This window comes from Larimichthys crocea, chromosome III, assembly GCF_000972845.2.
Source record: "Larimichthys crocea isolate SSNF chromosome III, L_crocea_2.0, whole genome shotgun sequence".
In the NCBI taxonomy this organism is placed as follows: domain Eukaryota; kingdom Metazoa; phylum Chordata; class Actinopteri; family Sciaenidae; genus Larimichthys; species Larimichthys crocea.
Window position 1 is genome coordinate 36925254 of NC_040013.1, and position 24077 is coordinate 36949330.

The window sequence follows — 24077 nt, forward strand, 5'->3', positions numbered from 1 at the left end:
CTTTCTGTATTATCAACTCATTATAGCTGAAGATCATTCACGAAAAACAGCAACACATGGGCAAAACCTAGAAGGATATAACGTAAGCTTAAGACACTATTCCTCCTGTTAAGTTTCAGTGTTAATAGTCAAAATCAATCCCTGGAAAGGTGCTGGAGGCTTTCAGAACAAAGAATGAAGGCACAGTTTGTCCTGTCCATATTTCTCTTTTATTTGTTTCCAATCGTGATGACTTTTTATCAAAGACAAAAATGTTGACAGTTAAAGATCAAGATGCCCGACAGTAAATACAAAATGTTGGCACAGTTAAGTTAGAGTTGTTGACGTCCTTGTGCAGATGTGCAGTATAAAAAAATAATAATTCAGTGTTAATTTCAATGTTATTTCCATCAGTTTTGTCTCTCATGGACATCCTAAAACATTTAACAAAGACCTGCGATTTGGGAACAACAATGAAAATATAAGTACATGATGAAACAATTTCCAACATCTTCCAAGAAACCAAAAGCTTGAACTTGTACTTAGCATTAGACACATTTTATTATCGGTCTTTGATCAGTTCAGTTATGTTGTCATCTTAAAACAAAATTAGTCATTTGTCCAACTTTTATATTACGCTGCAGGGACTGGGTGCCTATTGAGCCAAGTCGTCCAGAATTCCGCCTTATGAAGAGAAAGGGGGGAAAGAAACATGTGAATCAATTTCAAGATTTTGTTATTTATTACCACAACAACTCAACACTTGCCTTGTTATTTCTATTGCAGACAAGAACATAAAGGGACAGAACATACCATATATTTATGTAAACATGAAGTGAAAAGTGTATTATTATTATAAATAGTGTAGTAATCATATCAAATAAAAAAAAACAACCAATAAATCTAAATAAAAAACAGTTTTCTAGCCTCGGGTGTGATGAAATAATTGTGATGTGATGAAATCTTTTCAACATGGATCTTACTCATTACATTTGTATAATGCTGATGAGTTAACGTGTGGACTCGTCCAACATCATCACTCTCTTACCTCTTCCTACAGCAGGGTCTCCACACTTTGGTGAGCAGCGTCGCCCTGAGCGCAGTGCACCCTCTGATGTACAGGATGGGGGTCAGGGAAGCATTTATTCGGGGCAAAATGCGGATAGGGTCAGTGCCTTCATTCTTAAAAGTATAACAGGTCGTGCCAATGAAATTACAGGCCGTGATATGGGAGAATATGGGAAGCCACGTCGCTAAGAAAAACGCAGCCACCACCAATATGAGATACACAGATGCCCGCTTGTTGTCCCTCTCCTCAGAAGGTGGCTCCCTCTCCAACTGGAATCTGGCTATCATGAACAGTTTAATATTCAGCCCTATCATTATAATCACAGTGGTTATGTTCCCCACAAACGTGCCAATGCTCGTGATCTTTTTGGCCACCCCAAGTGTGACCAGGTTGTGCACACCCACCATGAAGAACGCGTAAACCCAGTAGATAACGATGACCAACAGAGTCCTGTTTCGGGTCATGTGTTGATGGTATTTAAAAGGTGACAGCACAGCGTGGTACCTATCCGCCTGCGCGGCTATGATGGCCATGTAAGACAGCCCTAGAAATGTGGGTACGATGTAAAAGGTTCTCATGGGGGACTCGAAATGGTCCCTCACGTCCAGCACGCCAACATAATAATATGACACGCCGGTGCAGATGTCACTGAAGCAGGTGCTCAGCATGTACATGAAGCGGTTCTCGCTGCGCAGCGCCTTGTTGAGCAGTATGGAGAGAAACACAGACAGGTTGAGGAAAATGATGGCTGCAGCCAGGAAAATGCTGAAAAGAAACATCAACACATTGCCAAAGCTGGTGAGGGGCAGCACAGGAGACAAAATCAGGCTGCTGTTACTCATCGGTGCGAAGAAAACGTTCGTGCAACAAAGTGTTTCAGTTCTTCATTTCACAGCACAGACTGGCAGCAGTGCACCTGAGGGGAGGTTTACCTCTGCTTTAATTTATGTAGGAAGCACAGTGGAGCCTGCAGGAAAACATCAGTGACTTTTATTCCCATGGAGAACAAGTCAACAAGCCCCTAACAAAAACATACAGAGGTCAACAACTTATTAAGAGAACTGCTTTAACAGGTCTAAATATTATTGTACAGTTTGACTAAATTAATATTTTTTCATTATCTCATTGCATCCATTTAGATCTTCACATCTGATTATTTCTCCTGATTTCACTACTTTTTATATGTATTTGTGAGCTGAGGAGTCACTAAATGAATGAGATCAGCAGCATTAAGAAAGGCCTTTTCGCATGTGCAATGAACCAGTCTCGCATGATCTGAAACTCAGATATAATTTTATAATAAATAACTTTTGCCAGTGAAAAAGTCTTTCTCTGTTTAAGTTAACTGTCCTCTCTTATATATTAATATTCAGTCATTTGATTCTTCTTATTATTAGATTGTTTTTGTGAATCACTTTGACTTTATGTAAAGCTGTCAGACACATTTATTTATAGACAACAGCCTCTAAAACCGTGAGCTTGTTCAAAGTGTAGGACACAAGAAAGAAGAGAAGGAGGAGTGCTATTATTTTAAAACTATTTTATGCAGCAGTTAGTTGAGACTTGTTTCAGCTTTAATAAGAAGAGTCTACTTTACTATTATCTCACGACCTGTCTTTACTGAGTTTGTCTAACACTTGCACAGTAGCCTTTTCATTATGAATCTATAAATAGTAGTGGTCTACTGAATATGAACTGTATGCCTTTTTTAAAAAACATTTCTGAAATATTTCTAAACATTTCATTGTTTACTGTTCAAAGTGTCTGCATTCAGATAGATTGACTTTTTTAATTTCAATGGTGAAATGTAACTAAGTAAATACTATTGTATACTTCAATTTTACATCTTGAGGATGAATATTGCACATTTACTCCACTACACATGTCTGACACCTTGAGTTACTTTTGTTTTGTCCATACCCTTCCTATCCAATGAAAAGTCACAAAACTGAAAACAGGGATGTTTTTCAAATGAAAATCAGATGTTTTTTAGAGACATGGAGTTTTCATGATGATCTTATAGATCTGCTGTAGATTAAACATAGCCAACAATATATAAGTACTAAGTAGGATAAATGAGCTCAATTATTAACACCTACAGCAGTAAAAGGCTCGGAGGTAGAGCGGGTGACTAATCAACTAATGAACGCGGATCCTCCTCCTCCTGCGTGTCGAGGTGTCCTTGGGCAAGATACCGAGCCCCAAATTGCTCCCCTTTGTGTGAATGCGTGTATGAATGGTTTGCTCCCAAAACTGATTGCATGGCAGCTAATGCCATCAGTGTATGAATGCGTGTGAATGGGTGAATGAGATATGTAGTGTAAAAACTCTTTGAGTGGTTGGAAGACTAGAACGCCGCTATTCAAGTTAACATTTACATACACTTTAATGATGCAGAAATATTAATCCAAAAACATCATATAAACACTGACAGGGAGTATTTGTCTCGAGAATGAGTACTTTTTTTTTTTAACATACTTTACATTAATAATGTACTTTTACTTAAGTAAGATTTTGAACGCACAACTTTTTCTTAGTACTTTATCTGTGTGATATTAGTACTTTTACTAGAAGATTTAAAAATTCACTCCAGACCCTGGCCAATAAGTTCTATTGTCTGCGCAGATAAATTAATCACTCTATCACTTGATTATTATCAACTCTACTCTTGTATTTTAGGTGTATGTTGATGATGTACATAAAGCAGTGAACCAAAAGCAAAGAGGATCCAACTTTCATACAGTACATTAGGATTTACACTGCATATTGATTACAACTAAATTGGGAACTCAAACATATATAATCTTGCCCCAAATGGGAGAATTTGAGGTTTTTGGTGCAAGATTAGTGATTACTGCTTGACAACAGCAGCAAGTCTTTTGGCCATATAGTGAAGAAATGTCTTACTGCTCCCTCTAGTGGCTGCAAAACACACTGATTCTAGTCATGTAGTAGGGTCAAAGGACAAACGTGAAGAGGCCTTCAAGTTATCATTGCTCACTGGTTTGTAAACTTTCACTAAACCCATTGCCAAATCTACTCTGATCAGAAGAAGAAGCGTTATATACATCTTTCATAACACATTAATGATGTATGTTTGATGTATCATTGCACAGATTTACACAAAATAATATAAAAACATTAAGATGCCACGCGTTTATATTGTTACAATACATGCTATGTGTTGGTTTTTATCATTAAAATGAACATGACGTTTAGATTAAATATGTATGTGACTATGATAATAAATGATTAACTTAAAAATAGGATTAGAGAGGACAAAACAGACACCTTTGAGAACACAATCAAACTAGTTTCAATAGTGTGGCAAAAGAGGAAGACCTAAAAACAAGTGACTTATGATCACCAAACACCCCTGAGAATTCTTGCGATTAGGCCTTATTTGTTCTTTCCATATGTCCGACACGCGTCAGTTCTCAACATGACACTTGTTTATGCCAAAGCTTCTGCCCTCCAGAGAGCAGGAGTTTGCAGGTGGTACCATTCATCCATAAATATAATGAATGCTCGTCTTTAGTCGGAGCGTCAGGATGCTCCTTAACGCCACCATCCCTCTGTCGGTGGATTTCGACACTCCGGAGGACTTCCTCATCTTCATCTTCCACATCCTGTTCGCCACGAGTGCCGTGCTCGTCGCCGGCTCCGTGGTCATCGGTATATCATCCACCCGGTCTCTGCGAGGCCAGAACCGTTTTATATTCATGCTGAACACGAGCATCAGTGACACTCTGACAGGTTTCTCGGTTTACTACCTCGGTCTCTTTGACGTCCAGGAGGGCTATCCTTCCAGGAATGGGACATATTATATTTTACCCTCATTTCTAGGAGTCAATGTGTTGACTTTCCTCTTTGCTCAGTTTGACCGCTATTTCGCAGTGTGCCATCCATTCTTTTACAACCGCTACATAACGAGGTCTTTTGTCATTGGGATTTGTGCGTTTTGCTGGATTTACACATACACCATCCTCACGGTTCAGAACATGGTGCCCATTTCAAAGGCGGCTCAAATAAACGCGTTTGGTGTAATGACTCTGCAGATTATAGTTCTCATTAAAGTGCTGATGACTATTAAATTGTACATCATAGCCAGGAATCAGCTGGGGAGAGAGGCGCCCAGTGCTGAGAGAGACAGCAAAAAGGAGTCGCTGCGCATCATTGTGTTTGTGGTTATTTGCTTCTTGGCTTTGTGGTGTCCTTCCTTTGTCAATATAATCGTGAGACAGCTGACTAGGAAAGGTCTGAGGTTTAGGAATGAAGCCACTAACCTGTTCGCCACCTTGGCACGCCTAAACGCGTTGGTAACGCCGGCTCTGTATATCTGGGGCAGCCCGGCGCTGCGGGGGGCCGTGTGGAGAGCAGTGTGGCGGAGGGCCTGTCCCTGGCGGAGGGCGAGGTAACACTTGCGATGTAAAATGTCAATATTTAGGTGTTTTATACCCGTTACGCACTGTTTTAAGTCAATGGAGTGTTTGATTTATTTTGTCCAAATGTTGTATGTGAATAAGAAATGTGTATCTTTTACTGATCTCCCATCTTCTCTTTCAGAATTGGCTTTAACTTTAATGGACTGAAGCTCCCAGCATAAACATCATCATAGGTCATCAGCATCATCAGGTATCATGGCAACTTGAAAATAGCCTGTGTTTCAATCACTTTTGAATTAATGTCAGTTCTCAGCCATTATGTTCTAAATGTTTGAACAAATTACTGAAACAAAAAAAGCTAGATTGGCAGGGCACCTGTCCTCTTTTGTGTTGGATTTCATGCATCAAATTGATCAAATATGGACTGTGTTTGAGATTAGATGATGCATGTGCCACTGCCAAATATTATGCGGGCAACAGTTTGGGTCTTCTAACAGAATAAAGTTTAATATTTGTATAATCCTTTCTGCCTCGCTTATGTTGAACCTGTTTATTTTTTATCCAATTGCTAACATCCAGTAGTGCATGTACTTGTATCCGCCTGCTTACTTTTCTTTAAAGCAGGGTTGTTGTTTGTTTTTTTAAGTTTGTATGACTTTGTAATCATGAAATGTTTTGCACTCAGAGTTGTAAAGTTCAGCAAACATATGTTTAAAGTTAACGTGACTATCTTTGTTAAAGTCTGTGGATCCACCTGCAATAATACTCATGATTTCTTTGCTCAGCTCAGGACCTGGAACCGCCGGGGATCCGGGAGCTGTCCGGGATACTTTTACAAACAGTGACAGGACGAACTCGACAGTAATTTTTTTTTAAAGATGTGTTGATTGGTAGTATGCTGGTATCTGTCTTAATCGTGCGATTTCATGATGTAAATTTTGAATTTGTCACATTGATGCACACAAAAAAAGACGAAAGAGTAAAGACGCAACCACACAAACGTGGATTCAGTGGTTAGACGGAACCTTTAGTCATGAATCTGAAGTTTCCAAGTCGTCCGCATCTACCGAATCAAGTACGCGGACTTGATCTCTTTCCATCTCAAACCCGGTATATTGGACTGCTTCCCTATCACATTTTCAGGACCCTGGTCAGCGGCGGGGCCCTGATCCAGATTGAGGTCAAGCACCGCGGACAGTTCCGTCACCGCTGACAGCCGCAGGTTCAGGTTCAGGACCCGGGTCAGCTCCTGTTGTTCTCGAACATGAATGTGGTGTTAGAACAGAAACTGACTATAGTAATTTGTCAATACAAAGGATTACTTAACATCTGTGCGACTTTTTAGTAGTAAAATAAATAAATAAAAATAAAACTGATCACAAGGGGAATAAGCGATGGGACGGGACATTTGTCATTGTCTCCTCCTACACCCATCCCAAAACATCATCATGGATAATCTGACATGACAAAACACGAGTGTTGCTCTATTGTTGTCGCAGTTCAGGAATTATGATCAACATAATAGAGGAAAAAACACTTATTCCTCTCTGTGTTGACTGTGATAATACAAGCTGCTCTTTGTGGCGCGGTACCAGATCCAGCGTGAGCCACCGGGCCCGGAGAGAGACATTAAGAAAGAGTCCCTGTTGATCATAGGGATAGTGGTCGTGCTTCTCTTCGTGTTGTGTGGGCCTAGCTTGTTCTATGTTATTCTGTCTTTGTTGACGAGGAAATATTTAATCATGAGAAACGAAGCCCATGACCCAATGAACATTTTAGCCAGGACCAATGCTGTGTGCTGCTGCAATCGACCACAAAGGCCTGTGACCTTAAAAGTTAACGCAATACTAAGGCAAATCACGACCAAATGTGCACCGCAGCAATAAATGTTTTTAAATGTACAGTAAATCATTGATACATTCAAACAGGCCTCATAAAAGGCAGGTTTCAGGGTCGTAGTGAGTGCATGATGGCATGTAGTATGTTTTTCATGAGCAGCTCTTCTAGATATTACATTTATGTCAGTAATTTGCAAATGCAAATATGTAATGAGGAAATGTTAATTAACAAAACCGGCAGGTCGCAAAAATGTTGAGCCTGAATGTGTTAGTAAAAGGCAACATATTTCAGTTGTTTTCCGCCATAATATTCCCTATTGCAATCCAATATTTGTTCTTGAAGCTAAAGCATTATTAACATACATGTAGCCTGTGAACAGTAATCCAGGCAGCAACTATGTTTACCACCACATTATAACAATTTGGTGTTATTAACATAATTTTTTAGGAGACCTGTTTGCCGGGATTTGCATGTCGCTAACATTATTATTTAAGCATTTGATCAAATGATCAAACAAATAATATTGTCAAGCTCAAGAATGCTTAATAATAATAATAATAATAATAATAATAATAATAATAATAATAATAATAGTAAGGTTTGTTAAAGTCCAGAGATGATTCAGCCAAACTGTAGCCCTGGTGTGCAGCTTGATTTCAGGCCATGAAGTTCAAGCAATGAGTAAAATCTACATGAGCTAGTGTAGACTGTCTGTAAGGCCTCTCATGATCACTTGACAATACTAAAAACAACCAAGTGTGGTCTGTGTATGTACATCCTGTCAAAATAAAAGCTGTTATCTTGTTGAGAGCATTATAACAGTTAAGGTGTTAAAAAAAACAAAGCATGAGTTAAATCATTTCTGTCTAAGGAATTCCTTGTAAAAACTCTGTAAAAACAGCCTTAATGACACAGTTCATTCATACTTCCCAATACTGACAAAACCTCTCAAAACTAAACGATTTGCACAATGTGTATATGATATTTGATTGTAGAGTATGAATCGTCTTCATCAATACTCAAATCTTTTTTTCATGTATTTATTACACTGTGTCCCTAGCTGCAAATACAATATTTTCAAATGATTTATTACCAAGACTTTTATTTGATAGTGCCTGTAACTGAAAAGAAACAACACATGTGAACTGTTGAATGTTTATTCCTTTTTAAATATTTAGGCCTCTTACATACTGACAAGGAACCTGATAATAGGTAAGGGCTCATGGGGGAAACTGTTTGTTGGTTTGTCAGCCAGCTATAAAAAGACATTTAACTCCGGCTGTACCATTGAACAATGCTCCTCTCCAACACCACAGACTCTCTAACAGGAGGAGTGCCTCTCTCAGTGGACTTCAGCAATCCTGTGGATTATCTCGTCTTTATTTTCCAGATTTTATTTGCTACAACTACAGTTCTAATAGCCGGGCCCATAGTCATTACCATCTTGGCCACAGGAGCCCTCAGACTCCAAAACAGATTTATTTTCATGCTGAACACCAGTATTTGTGACACGCTTGTTGGCTTTTCAGTTTATTATCTTGGTCTGTTTGATGTTAAGGAAGGATTTCCGTCTAGAAATGGGACACATAATGTGTTACCGTCTCTTCTCGGTGTAAACATAATGACATTTTTATTTGCGCAGTTTGATCGGTATTTTGCGGTTTGTCATCCATTCATCTACACGCGCTTTATAACCCGCCGAGTGGTCATCTCTGCAAATATTTATTGTTGGCTTCATGTCTATATGCAACTGATCATCACAAAATTATTGCCACTTTCCAAAGCGATAGAGCTGTATGTTTTCACTATTGTCAGCTTACAAGTCATTGTGTTCACAAAAGTGGTCATGACTATTAAACTGTATGTTGTTGCCAGGTACCAGCTTGAAAGAGATCCTCCCAGCGCCGAGAGAGAAAGCAACAAGGAGTCATTAAGAATAATCATTTTTGTTGTTATAAGCTTCTTGGTGTTGTGGTGCCCCTCGTTTGTTAATATTGTCATGAGACTAATCGTAGGAGGAGGACTGATATTCAGGAACGAGGCCACTAACCCGTTCGCCATCATGGCTCGTTTCAACGCTGTGTGCACACCTGCGGTGTACCTGTGGGGGAGTCCGACACTGAGAAAAAACATGGTGAGGACAGTGTGGGCCAGAGTGTGTCCGAGATGCAAGAGGAGGTAAGAGGTTAAATGACCCTGCAATGAAGATGACATTCACTCTTTTAGGAAATTCGCACTAAGCAGCTGTTCATCCACTTTCTGTCTCAGAGTTGGCTCCTGTTCTGTGAAGGGAAATGTCAATGAAAGGCCTCTGAAGATTCTCTGATCCACGTGTTAGACGAGAACTGTGTCAACTGCTGCAAGAACTGAGGAGTGATAAGAGACTGCAGGAAACAAACAAACTGTAAATGCAATTTAACAAAATAAAATTAAAAAAAGGTTCTTTCTTTGTGCTTTATTTGGGCCTTTTTGTTGTTAAGTATCTATACATATTTATTTTTTCTAAACTCAAACATGAGATAGTATTTTAAAATATTATAGGGGAGGAGGATATTTAAGTGTGGTGTGTTGTGCTGGCACAGACCCGTCAGCTGCATTAACAAGTGTCGCAGTTAGTAGGCAAATATATAATAATTATATAATCGACTATTTGACCGTTCATTACTTAATCTTTACTATTTATAAAGAGAGTACGGAGGTCACTCACTGGTCTATCCTATAACTATTTTCAATAATGTAGTTAGACACAATGGAATATTAATAATTTAACGAACAGACTATTTCTATCCTATGAAGTCGGCTGGATATTTTGTCGTTAATAATAAAAACAATGACAATCATAATAACAATATTATTAATGATATCAGCAGACATTGTAATTTATTACATAGGGGAAAAAAATGATTTCTTTGTCTTGGTAAAATGATGTTGTTTGTAAAGTGCTTTGAAAATAAAAATGTGTGCGATGTATAAACTGGGCTTCACTGTAATCAGAAGGCAAGCCGATATGTTTGATATTGCAGCTGGACTTTACTCTTTAATCTGTTGAGCTAAAGAGATCAATTAACTCATTTCCACACGCATATTCTAAAAACAATAAAATAATAAAAACATAAATGCTGTCATTGTGAGCTCTGACAACGTCAAACTTTGTTTTGGCCTCCAAATGTATACTGTGAGTTTTCTTTACGACTGAGATAGATTACAACTTTTAAACTTTTAAGCACTGTACATTTCAGATACTGCGCAACGAAGAGTCCACCTAATGAAACTGAGCTGACCTTGTATAATATCCTAATCAATACTTTTAATGCGGTGACAGCATTACTGTGCCACATGCTATTGTGCCTCGTGCACACCGTCTGACACAAGGTCACTGACATTATGAAATTATGTCCAAACACACCTGACAAAATAATGAATACGATTACTAGTTTATTTATAACAAACCCTCTTTGTTTAAAACAAGTCTTCAGCAATACTTAACAAAAAACACAAACCAGGTGAACGTTGGATTCTGCCTCCTGCTTTTCAGAGCACACAGCACCATCAAGTGGTGTTTGTGGGTAAAATAAACAAATCATCATCCATGGCAATGTAGTGATAAGTGGTACTTCATATACGCATTTTAAAAAGTTATCTCTGTCAGGTTCTGTTAGACATATTTTTTTCAGCAGTACTAATAATGTGTGATAGCTGTAAGTCAAGGATGTTATATGTGAGTGGGCTGCCCCCCCTAAAATCAGGCATGATAAAAACCCATCAGTTAAACTAGGCTGTCCCCCATTTTTAATGGGATTTAATGTATATGCGTTGTGCACTATTTGTGGTAGACACTATTTTATTATTCTTTATAATGTTTAGGATGATAACATTAAATGGCAGCATAGCAAAAGCTAAATAAAGTCTGCATGTGCGACAAACAAAGAATGAAACAAAGGGGTCATAGTCTGCATGTGCGACAAACAAAGAATGAAACAAAGGGGTCATATCTCTGCAGGACTTCTGCACGAGGACGGTGTTCAATAAAAAAAAAAAAAAAAAAAAAAAACGACATTAGATCATAACATCTCAAGCGATCAAGGCTGGTGACTTCACGGTACAGCAGATGGCTTATAAAATGGTTGCACTTAAACATTTGCGCATAAACAATGCTCCTCTCCAACACCACAGACTCAAAGACAGGAGGAGTTCCCCTCTCGGTGGACTTCGACAGCCCTGTGGATTATCTCATCTTTATTTTCCAGATTTTATTCGCAACAACTACAGTTCTGGTAGCAGGAACAGTAGTCATTGGCATCTTGGCCACCAAAGCGCTCAGACTCCAAAACAGATTTATTTTCATGCTGAACACCAGTATTTGTGACACGCTGGTTGGCTTTTCGGTTTATTATCTTGGTCTGTTTGATGTTCAGGAAGGATATCCGTCTAGAAATGGGACATATAATGTGTTACCGTCACTTTTAGGGGTCAATATATTGACGTTTTTGTTCGCACAGTTTGATCGGTATTTTGCTGTGTGCCATCCATTCATCTACAGCCGCTTCATAACCAGACCGTTCGTCATAGGCGTCAACATCTACTGCTGGGTTTATAACTTTGCTCATTTGCTCGCCAGGAATTTGTTGCCACTTTCCAAAGCGGTACAGCTGTACGTGTTCAGCATTATCTTCTTTCAGCTAATTTTGCTCACCAAAGTGATCATGACTATTAAACTGTATATTGTTGCCAGATTCCAGGTGGAAAGAGACCCTCCCAGTGCTGAGAAAGAAAGCAAAAGGGAGTCATTAAGAATAATCATTTTTGTTGTCATAAGCTTCTTGGTGTTGTGGTGCCCCTCGTTTGTTAATATCATCATCAGATTTGTGGCAGGAGGAGGACTGACATTTAGAAACGAGGCCACTAATCTTTTCGCCATCATGGCTCGTTTCAACGCTGTGTGCACACCTGCGGTGTATATCTGGGGTAGCCCGACCCTGAGAGAAGCCATGGTGAGGACAGTGTGGGGCAGAGTGTGCCCGAGATGCAAGAGGAGGTAAAGGGGGGCAGAAAAACACAGTGGGTGACTGCATACAACATTCACTAACATGTCCAACCTGTTATCTATCTACTGTGATTTCCATCTACTGATAAAACTGTCTGTGACCTTTTTTTCTTCAGAGTCGGCTCCTGCGATGGGAAGAAAAACACCAAAACTTAATGGAAATAACAAGAGCCAGTGAACCTTTTTTTTTCTCTCTCTCTCTCTCTCTCTCTCTCTCTCTCTCTCTCTCTCTGTCTGGCTACAATCAAAGAGTTTTTAAGCATCACTATTCTAAAATATGTCCTTCACTGGATCTCACAAGGTGGTGCTACTGCCATTAGTAATTTAGTGATGGTGTCCTAAAACTGCTCCCACACTCAAAAAGATGCTGTTGTTAAATGTTATAGTTTCTATCAAAGCCGAGGACAGCCCGCATAAACTTGACAAATTTATATGATAACAGAAATGTTTACTCAGAAGTTTTTAAGTTTGAATTTGAGCTCTAATGGTGTGTGTCGGGGAGTTACAGGTGGGCAGAGTGGGAATGCTCACTCGTTTTTATCCAGGTGATATCTCTCCAGACGCGACATGTGGACACATCGATGTACTAAGCATTAGGTAAAGGAAACGATATTTTATCCCTGACGTTTTCATTGTGTTTTCAGTGAAGTTAAACCACATACAGGTTCATTTCTACGTTTCTTTAAAGGGTCGCTGTCTGGTGCTGAAGTGCATTTATGCCCATTTTTAAATGCGATAATGTGCTGAGCGCACGCATCATGCACGTTTGGCTTTTGTGCTGTTTTCTGAGGTTATGTTGTGTATGTGTATATATATATAGAGAGAGAGGCCACAGACTATGTTAATAACTAAGATCTGTTAGGCATTTGTATTTTTTAATTTAAAATGCTTATGTCCCTTTTGTATAGAAAAAATAACTGAAAGTCCAAAAGGTAATAACTTTTACATTATAAGGCAATGCAATCCAAAATTACTATTTCTATGATCCCCAAAGGTCAAGTGAAAGACAAATATAAAGGCCTTAAACATTTCTGATAGGAGTTTCTACTTTAAATCCATGTTTTATCCATACACATGATTGAAATGTTTGTTGTAAAGGTATTAAAAAGGATTGCAGGATTTTATTTTTGTGCTGATATCTAGCAGCTGGCGTTAACCTCAGATAGTACATGAACATCACGATTCAAACTTTTACAAAAAAAATTATGATAAACGACATAAGAATCTCAAACATCTGTTCTGTTCTGAAATTTGGCCTGATGTAAGCAAAGAACACCTTTCAGCCACCACCAACAATGTGATGCTTTCCAGGACACTAATGCATGCAGTTTATAAAACTGAATTAGTCCCTTTAGTCATCAGAATACAGAAAAATTGGGGGAACATTAAGGCCCAGTGACTTCCTGGTCCATAACAGTAATAGGGCAGGTACTGTATGAAGCTCCTAACAGCAATTGTGTTCACTCTCATGGAGTTTTAAGGCCCCTACCTTATTTATATTATTAATTATATTCTGACATTTCTCCAGTCATACAGACTTTATGGATCAATACAGAATCAGTTCATGAGCCACAGACTTAAGTTGGACTCAAACTAGATATATTGTGTTGGCAAAAAAGGGGAAAACTCCCATCAATAGAATGGACTAAACACAAAGCAACCAATTTAACATCTAAACCAAGTGCTAATTTCAGAAGAAGGTGCTAGAAGATGAAAACATCTTTGCAAAAAGCAGCAACTTAGATTTCTAGCACAGAATCAAAGGGGACAAAACCAAATGTAGAAAACATGCTCTTATTAAATTAAAATAAATTATTTTATTTCTTCAATCTTTACAAGGAAATTTAAAACCAAATATTACTTTTAATATTCATAAAAGTGACTTTCATTAGGCTGGGCAGGGAAAAATAGATCTTTAAACGATTTGTCTTTTATAATATGTTCATGATTTGTTTTATGTAATTTTCACTAAAGGCTATTTCCATGTATCGTTATTCCTTTTCTTTACTTTGTGTACACAAACTGCTCTTGACAGATTTAGGCTCTTACATACTGAAAAGTGGATATAAATACAAAGTTAATGTATATGTTATACTACTTACAACAGTCTGGCTGATAAGGTTTCTGGCACAAGAGGACAACAGATCTGTATACGGTCTTCAAAGTTGTGTAGATCATCTTGGGAAGGCAATAAATGATAGTCTTATAAAAAAAATCATTTAATATTTATTAAGCATAAGAGAAACAGTGGTCACTTTTGGGCACCCTGTTTACATTCATGCAAAAAGGCATTAACATTTCTACAGTGACATGACGTTTGTTCCTGGTACGCTGTACTGCAGTGACGTATAGCTTATGTTGTCATGGGTTGGTTTTTCCCCCTCAGAGGACTACACAACAATGTTTTACTATTAGACAAGGCAAAAAAACAAAACAAACAAACAAAAAAAACAGTGCGCTTCTGTTTGTAAGGAAGTATTAAATTCAAACAGCAACTAGTGACCAACAAATCATCTGTACAGAACTTTCTGGAGATTACTCAAGTGAAAAATTCATTATCTTCCAAAAAACTTGCTAATTCAGTCAACTTCAGCTGATCACTGAGAATAAGCACGCATGTTTCTTGCTGAGTTTGTCTGTCCTCACCCCATCCAACAGCTCTTCCGAAGAGATCAAAGGTTTGACTCACATTCCCTTGGCTGTGTATTTAGATAATCATGTGTATGTATGTTAATTTCATTGGTACACCACTACTGCATGTGAGTTTGTTTAACCACCGTAGAAGAATTTCCCTGTGAGTGTCTTCACTGCTAACAGGATACGAACTGATGAAAGAGCGTTTATTGAGTGAGGAAGTACATGGAGTTGTGGGTGTGCGTCATTTCTACCACAGTGTCCACGGGGGCTGCTTGAGTGGGAATGAAGCCAAAGAGGAAACATTGACAGGAATGGAAATGACCGCCCACGGCAGAGCTTGTCTCTGAAGAGATCGTCTGATCATCATCCTAGGTTACATGAAAAAGGGGAAATCATTCATGTCAAAATGTGATGCATTAATACAGTAAAGAAAACAAGACAGATTGTTTGTGTGTCTGCATATGTCCTACCCGTCACGCCCCAGCAGGAATAGTGCAGGTATGCTTGGTTTGGCAGTGCTGCCATCAGTGATCATATCAAGGTACTGACTGTCATTATCCTCTGCATTATCAGCAATCAGAACAGCTTTGCCTCCTGCTTCCTCTACGTGTCGGGCTTTTTGTACAAAGGAGCAACCTCTGGAGGGCAAACAAAAACAAAAAGAAAAGGGAAGAAACCATTTTAATGTGTCAGCATTATGGGAAAACACCCGATAGTCACCTTTAAAAAGACCCAGGGTGATTAAAGGGTAATTCACTGTGAGTCTTTACATTATTCTTGTGAGGCGGCTTGAAAAAAAGAGCAAAGAACGCCACAGGAGGCTTTCTCATTGGAAAAGATATTTTTGCGCTTATTCTGACTGGCTTCAGTAAGAATTTCAAGATAAATTAGACTTCAACGGTCGCACACCAGGGAAATTCACTTGTTACAGCAGCTCACAAGGAGTTTTGTGATTGGTTGAAGTTGATGGTGATAGATGGATGGTTCATTAAAATAACCCGGGCTTGCATTTTAAAATAATTTCAGAAGATTATATTTCTTGGATTATATTAAATCCTGATCTGAATACTCCAAAAATTTCTGATCATGAAATTTTGGATTCAAATAATCCAAATCCAAATTAATTCATTCCCACCTCTACATTTGAGTATTTTAGTTATTTTTTTCAGATCGGTTTGATGCACGAAATCAGGATGATTTTAACCCCACCTCAGGGATTTGACAGATGTTCATTATATCGGATGAGCCCTTCAAATGTGAACGCATTTTAATGCTAACAGAACCAAGTGATAAAAATAAATAAATAAATAATGTAAAGCATTGGAAATTATGGTTAGGCCACAAATATTCAAAAGACACACAGCACCTGACAGAAAGATGTGGTCATATTACACTGAGAAAAATAGTAGAAATATTAAGAGTTTTGCAATATTAGAAATATTTTCCTGGGTGAATAAGTGTTCATGTGACCTGAAAATAAAAAGAGAACCTAAGTGGCATTGTAAAAGCTGAACAATCAAGTTTCGGCAAGAGACACACACACACACAAAGGACAACCATTTACTGCATACGTAGCAATCTGAATTAAACTAGAAGCTTCCTGCGTTCTCTGGGAAAATATGATACCAAACTCCCTTTAAGAAATATAAGATATTAACCATTTCCTTACGTGTAAAAACACATTACTCTAGAAACACAGTCAGTCCTCTTTTGATTACATTATTATTATACATTATTTTGATACATTGGCATCGATATATCCATAAAGGTAAACTGTATTTCAGTACATACTTCACATTTTGGATTTTGTTTCCTCAGCTGGTCCTCTCTTTTTTGGCCCCTGATCAGATCCAGGGGCTGGGACTAGAGATTTGAAATCCATAACTGGTCATATCAGGATCACCACCTGGCCCTTAGCCTGTAGTTTTTCCTTGTAGTGTTTCTAATGCTGACTACCGGGATGGTAGTGTGTAAGAAAACCATCTGGCACATTTTTCTGGTATTTCCTGAAAAGTCAGTACATGCTCTGACAGCAATTATGCCAATAATTATGTTCAAATAGTTTCACAACTGAGGGCTAGATGACGAGGTCATTAACTTGTGTGTGCCAAGCAGTATATAACCCATGTGTGGACCCTCAAATGTTAAACATGGCTTTTCTGCTATTGCTTAAGGGTGTTAAGTTCGTAACACACGACTTGCAACTTGAGCTTAAAGCGCCCCAGTTGGCCTTTACACCTGGTTTGTGTTCACATCCACTACAGCTTATATATTTATTAAGCTAGAAACGTGCTGAGGTGTGTGCACATACCCCCTTTCCACCAGGATTACTTGTCCCTGGATGATTTCTGTGTCCTCCAGATCTGAGCAGCCATCTGCTGGGTCTGCTGGCACGAGAAAGATCTCATCATAAGATGATGTCTGAGCACCAAAGGAGATGAGGAGAGGAGAGGAGAGGGGTGTGTTAAATTAAATGGTACATCAGGCTTGAGACGAACAGATGAAATTCAGATGTGGGTACTAACAAAATCTCCTCCGAAGTCTTTAGCAGGAGCTGCACTGAAGATATACCCTATATCCTCTGGACTGATGACCCTGAAGTACAGCAGTTCATTGATCCCGTGACCTAAAGCAGAAACATCTCATTTCAGACATGTGAGTAACAGCACGGTCATCATGAACTCGGCGTTAGTAACCTACAGGACGCGTGGTGGAAATGTACAGGGCGCATGACACAGGACACGCGCACACATGAGTAACCATGGTGACGTTAGCTTCATTAGCCGCTTACTAGCATCCACCTCCGTCACCCACGCTCACCTGACACGCCACTGAGCTGCAGGAAAACACTCCACAGGTATAAAACTAAAGCCCGAACAACCTTTGCCATTTTCAGGACATTTGCAGAGCTCCTGAACGTTACATAGACGAGCCTTCAGTGTGGCTGTGTACATGTCAGACCGCTCTTTTGTCCATAAGTAGCAGCTGTGTTGTCACAGCAGCAGCTTAGCAATCACCACTTCCGCGCTTCTTCTCATGCGCATGCGTATTTTTGCAAAGCCGAAATTCATCTGCCAGGCTCGGGCACTGGTTTCCAAAGTGGGGGTCGGGACCCACGGGGGGTCGTGAGATCGTGAAAACAAGAAGGAAGCACAAAGCTCTTTTAATACTTGTTTTGCACAGCACCAACCCACCAAAACACATTTACAGAAATAACAGTGACAAGAAACAAGGTGTGAATGTCCTCGCAAAGGCCAGACTGAACTGAACTCCCCCAGTGAGATTCACATGAGATGACCTATGTAATGTCAAGGATCCTCAAGTAGACAAAAGTGAGAAAGAGGTCCTATGGTCAATTTTATATTTAATTGTAGAACTGTCTGTGTTGTAAGTTGGGATTTAACAGTGTCTAGTGTCTGTTTTTCCTAGGGACATCCATTAGTTCTTATAAGGACCCCTAAAGTAGTGCTTTTGCTATCAAGAAAGACTTTAAATTATTTTCTCATTTCACAGTATGTCCATGATGATGTTAGCTTTACTTTATGTGTGTGTGATGTAAAATAAATAATAAATATACACACAAATAAATGATTTAAATTGAGTCAAAAATAGTATAATAGTGTCTTCATTTCCTAGGGACATCCATTAGTTCTTACAAGGACCCCCAAAAGTAGTGTTTTTGCTAAATACAATTTAAAAACCTTTAGAAATACCATATTATAGCCATCATTGTAACAAAACATAAAAGAGTAGTTACATTTGTTGTTTTTGGTCAGCAGTGGTTTCCAGTTTCTCTCCTGTCTCTTTCTTATTTTTGAGTCATGAACACTGACCTTTACTGAGCCAAGTGAGGCCTGCAGTTCTTAAGAAGTTGCTCTGGGTCCTTTTGTGACCTTCTGGATGAAGTATTGCTGCGCTCTTTGAGTATTTTGGTAGCACAGCCATCTTAGGGAGTCCAAAGCCAAACACACTGCATTGCAGTTTTTTGCATATGGGGTAATTGTAGACAGGGTGCACATGTTGTCTACTGCCAAAGGCACCAACATTGGGCACGTAAGCAACAGAACTGGACCAGGGAGAAATAAAAGAAGGTGATCTGATGAATTATGTTTTCTAATATTTTGTTCTGAACCGCTTTGCAATTAAACTGTCACAAACCAGTAAGTTATTAGTATAAAAGTTCAATGTAATTGTAATATAAAGGTTCAATGCTTATGTGTAATAAGGGCATGCATTTCTAATGTCTTCTAAGATTTCCATACAAATGAAATGCAATACAATAAAAAACTTTAAGCCAAAATTTATTACACAGCTGTTGCATTACAATGCTTTGAATTTAGCTATGTGTCACAGGAAATACTTTCTTCAATTAAAAGCTTTTCGAAATCAATTTTTAAATTCTCACCGCTACGAGTTTAAAACACACGAGAATTAAACTTACCGTATGATAATTACATTTTCAATAAGACACTGTGGCTAAGCTGACACTGTATCAATAATTATAATAAGGCTTATCACGTTGTTGTTGTTTTTTGTTTCAAACCCCATGCTAAGTCTTCCGGTAAGTAATTGGATTTAAACAACTGGGTCATTATAAATGCTACACAGACTATGTTTCGATGTGTAAATCAATACAAAAAGTTCACTTGAACTGTTTTTCTTCTTACCTTTCGCCATTTCTGGCAGGCTTTTTATTTGGACAGTTCTGTGTTCTATTCTCTGTATTCTGTTATATTATTTAGCCTTATGAGAGGGTGGATATTAAATAAGCTACTTTTGTCATGCTGTTTAAGTGGCATTTTATATAGTGTTATACTAATTTAATGTCTATCTCTGTGTTATTATATGTAAATACTATGTATTTGTACTGCAGCAGGAGAGGTGTAGCTTGATTATGTGCTAAGTGCACTACACATCTTCATGTCTAGAAGATCTCTGCTGCTTTCCTCGTCTTTGATTGGCCAACACTTGATCACATGAGCAGGTTATCCGGTCGCTTTCTGTTTTTTTCAAGGCGGAGTGAAATTAAAGATAGGGTATGTTATTTGTCTTTGCTGAGCATACTAGTCTTGTGTTGACACTTTTATTTAATTTTTGTCTTTTGATTTCTTTATGATTCATAAAAAAAACAACCTTTGAAGCCTCTTTGGACCTGGACTGCTTTTGCTTTGTATCGGATTAAGGTCTTTTATTAGTCTATTCTTGTATGTCCTTTTTTGACAGGAGGCTAACTTAACGTTACAACCCGCAGTGATAAGACTGGAGTATGGCCTGAAGATTTGACCTAGCAGGACAACCACTGGGACAACACATCTGTCGAGTGCCTATAATAACCGGCATAAGAGGTAAAGACGTAGTTAAGGTATAAGATAGCTAATAAAACATTAATAACCGATGCCCTCTAGCCCCATAAACGAGATTATTATTGTTGCTGTATGGTTTAAAATGAATCTCCTATTGATGCCATTCATGTACAGGCTATGAGAGACATGTCACCCCCCTCTGCACCATTATTATTAACCGCATCCTCTGGACCGCTGTGCGTGTTATGGTATAGACTTTACCGTATATACAGTAGTAATGGCGCCACCTTGTGGTGTGTTTCAGCAACTACACGGAGTCTTTTTTAGACCGGAAGTAAAGCCGAGGTCGTCATGGGGAGCAAAGTCAGCTCCAAAATGGCTGCTCCAGCTGCTCGAGTTATCCAGGTAACGTCGCTCCTTAAATTTTAATTTCTGCATGTTTAATTAATGTCTGCGTGTTTGAGCTCAAATTAACGTGGGGGATTAAAAATGCCCCTTTTTATGTTGTTGCGAACTGTTGTTGACTGATTTCTGTGAGGCTTTTTTTAGGTGACAAACACCGCCGTACCCTTGTTGATGTCCTTGTTAGATCCCAAAACTCAGTCGTGTCATGAATTTGTTTGTCGAGCTGCACAGACGAGATCAAATCAATGTCAGCGTTAACTTCACTTGTTTTGGCGGTGCTGTTAGCTCAGTCTGTCTGTTGGAGGTGGTGGATAACTTTGTCCAAAGCTAAAATTGTCCTAAAAATAGCTGTAGAGACAGACACACATTGTTGACAGTTAGTTACTCTGAATACAAACAGGTTTGGGTTTACACACACAAGGAGTCTGACTCCAGTTTGAAGTTGCTCAAAGAACAAATGACATGATGTTGAAAATAGAGCCACAAAAAATGACAACAAAGATATATAAGAATGAAACAATAAACATAGAACTCAGTTATTTCACTTATTGTCAGCCTTGTTGCTTGTGTTCAGTCTGTGCAGCTTTTGACTATTAGTCAATGAATTGTTTTTGTCTTATTATGTTGAATGAAAATAGTTTCTAAGTAATGCATCCCAGTATTTTCTTGAGCAAGGTGTCAAAGTCATTCAATTTACATAATCAAACTGAAAAAATAGTAAAAAAAAACAACTTTTGCTTTCCTCATGACTTTTTAATTAATTGATGGGCAAAATTGTAGTTTGTTGTTTGTTTTAGCAACAGTACGGATCAAAGTTACTTACTATAGTCTACAGTCATATTTTAACACTTAAAGGTTCAGTGTGTAATATTTGGGTGCCTTTTATTTACAGAATATGGCAGAAATAGTAAATGCATAACTGTGATTTCATTAGTGTATAATTACCAAAAAATCCTTTTTGTAGAATGAGCTTTTTATATCTGCAGACACTGCAGATCCTCTTCCACAGTGTCTTCAACTTTTTTCTGCCTCATCTTCTTTGGTGTCTTCTCTGCCATGCTGAGTCTGGTTACAATGCCTGCTCTCCCTACATACATACACTATCTGTAACTGCGTATCCTCACTAACCTATTAAATGCATGTTTTTGGACTGTGGGAGGAAGCCAGAGTACCTGGAGAGAACCCACGTAGACGCGGGGAGTACTTGCAAACTCTGCACAGAAAGGCCCCAGCTGGGGTTCGAACCAGGAACCTTCTTGCTGTGAGGTGACCGTGCTAACCAAAATGCTCCACTGCGCCACCCATGTGCTCTCCAGTTTCACTAAAAAAGGGGGAAATAGTTGGTGGGTGGTGACTTGGTACCATAAAGCGTTATGTACTTCGTGCAGGTGATCATACCCAAAGGGCAAAGTTACACTGTGCAAGAACAGGCACATGATTATTCTTTTATTTTAGGATATTAAAATTACAAAAAAATCTAACCATGTAGTTATTAAAAGTTATTTTTAACTGCCCATGTTTTCAAGCTGTAAAGGTAAACAGCTATGTGCATTTCAAGAAACAATCTCCCAGTTACTCATGTGATCCACACACCAAACAATAGTTTGTCTGTCCACAAAATAATTATTTTCACCTATATGGTTTTTCAGTCTCAGCAGCAGGCGCCTGAAATCATTCAGCAGATAAAAGCAAAACTTATCTGCATGGAGATATTTAATGGGGGAGTTTTGGGTTAACTGACCTCCGTTCAAATGAATGGGAAAACTTGTGCTTTCTCTGCAACACAAATTAAACAATACTTAATATGATTATATGAATATGTTTGATTTTTGTGTGGTTGTTTTCAGGCTGTTCGGCCTCACACTCCTCTGATCAAGTTCCCCAGAAGGCAGGACCAGGCGAGGCCCAATGGTGAGCAAAGAAAGAACCCACCATAAACAATCTATCTATTTTTGTTTGTTGAGTTGCTTTTTATTTAAAAGTGACTTTTTTTCCTCCTTTTCTAGCCCAAGAGGTGTTGAAAACGTTAGCAGCTAACTTCTCACCACACAACCCACCGGGTTCCCCTTCAGCTGCAGCGCCGCCTCCGTTATCAAGACCTAATGTACCTTTAACTCCAATCCCTGGCACACCAGACACTCTGGCCTCTATTCATTTACTACCTGCGAGGTACCGCAGGAGACCATTGGCAGTGGATGAAATGGAGTACATCCAGGTGAGGGGACCACCTACATACCCAGAATAGTTTGCTGACAAACTGGTGGTATGTAGGTAGTGAAAAGGAGAGAAAATGTCTGACCAAAATGATCTTGTTGGTATCAGTTAGAACACAACCTTTGCTCTTTGTTGAAGATTAACCTGCAGTGTTTTCCCTATTCATTGTGACCTGCATAATAACCTTTGGCCTTTTAAACCTTATATTTTAACCCATAGCTACTTGGGTACTGTACGTATAGATGGTAAAATAGATTCTAATGCATTTCTAATAATAGGAAAACAATTAAAAGGGGATGCAGAGTTAACAGTCAACTTCACTATTAACTCTGCTTCCCCATCTTATGAACATTTTACCTAAATATACCAGTGCAGTGTAAATGTATGAAATGGCTTTCATGTCATGTTCTTTATTGGTAAATAAGTAATTTTTTACATGTTTATTTTCTTCTTTCTTTTCCACAGCGTGGTGGACCAGAGTGACATGAAGCGCCTCAATCACTGCAACCAAAGTCCATCTCTGTCTCTCCTCTGTTGGAGATGACTCTTGTGTCTTTAATTCTGTCAGCAGAAGAGAACCTGATGCCACATGAGACAAGATATAGAATAAACTATTACATAAAGCCTGTTTAAAAATGTACATATGTTTATTTTTTAGATATTAAATTTGTATTGTATTTCAAATTCATACTAACTTACTAAGGGACTTCATTGTGTCTCACACAGCAAGCCATAACAATAGCTTTAGGTGTTCTTTATTTACTGCCACTGCAACTAGTCCTTATGGGTTTCATGTTTTTGTTGAACTTTGGTTTTAATATATATCAGCTCAATTCCAATTTATTCTGATTTGAATTTTTTACATAGTTTGCTTGTGCTTCACCTGCAATTTATCACCATACCCAAACCTACGCATAAGGCTCCGGTACAATTAGGAAGGTTTCTTTCCTTTCATGACTTTCACTGCAATATGCTGATCTGTTTGGGGCTTAAAAAAAAAAAAAGGCTGAAAGACGCTAGATATCAAGTTGCTATAGCACTGAGTGAGATGGTGTTGAGTTCATGTGAACTTCTGGATTTAAATGATTAAAAAAAAATTGTATTTTCATTGTCGTCTTCTTATGCTTGATGTAGATACGTAAACACAAAACAAGCAGAAGGTGAGGACAACAGGATAACACTGTCTTCAACAGATGAACAAC

At 38.6% G+C, this 24077-nt stretch overlaps 3 protein-coding genes across 4 annotated transcripts; 2 read left to right on the top strand and 1 right to left on the bottom strand.

The window, feature by feature from the left end:
* Positions 1 to 4599: 4599 nt before the first annotated feature.
* LOC104921679 (C5a anaphylatoxin chemotactic receptor 1) lies at positions 4600 to 6646 on the top strand. The gene is made up of 2 exons (XM_010734284.2): positions 4600 to 5462; positions 6577 to 6646. Exons 1-2 carry the CDS (start codon positions 4600 to 4602, stop codon positions 6644 to 6646), a joined length of 933 nt encoding a protein of 310 aa, XP_010732586.1.
* Positions 6647 to 15142: 8496 nt separating this feature from the next.
* On the bottom strand, positions 15143 to 17999 carry LOC113745621 (protease-associated domain-containing protein 1-like). Of its 2 annotated transcripts, none has more exons than XM_027277699.1 (5): positions 17774 to 17999; positions 17479 to 17579; positions 17265 to 17374; positions 15424 to 15591; positions 15143 to 15321 (listed from the first exon to the last, which is right to left on the bottom strand). In XM_027277699.1, the coding sequence occupies exons 1-5, from the start codon at positions 17841 to 17843 to the stop codon at positions 15201 to 15203; spliced, it is 570 nt and encodes a 189-aa protein (XP_027133500.1). In that variant the 5' UTR covers positions 17844 to 17999; the 3' UTR covers positions 15143 to 15200. The 2 variants fall into 2 exon arrangements, with proteins under 2 accessions (XP_027133500.1, XP_027133501.1); XM_027277700.1 differs by lacking the exon at positions 17774 to 17999 and adding an exon at positions 17654 to 17699.
* Positions 18000 to 19915: 1916 nt separating this feature from the next.
* On the top strand, positions 19916 to 23879 carry kgd4 (alpha-ketoglutarate dehydrogenase subunit 4). Its single transcript, XM_010733208.3, has 6 exons — positions 19916 to 19989; positions 20177 to 20298; positions 20561 to 20661; positions 22509 to 22572; positions 22668 to 22876; positions 23341 to 23879. The coding sequence occupies exons 3-6, from the start codon at positions 20608 to 20610 to the stop codon at positions 23356 to 23358; spliced, it is 345 nt and encodes a 114-aa protein (XP_010731510.1). The 5' UTR covers positions 19916 to 19989; positions 20177 to 20298; positions 20561 to 20607; the 3' UTR covers positions 23359 to 23879.
* Positions 23880 to 24077: the final 198 nt, after the last annotated feature.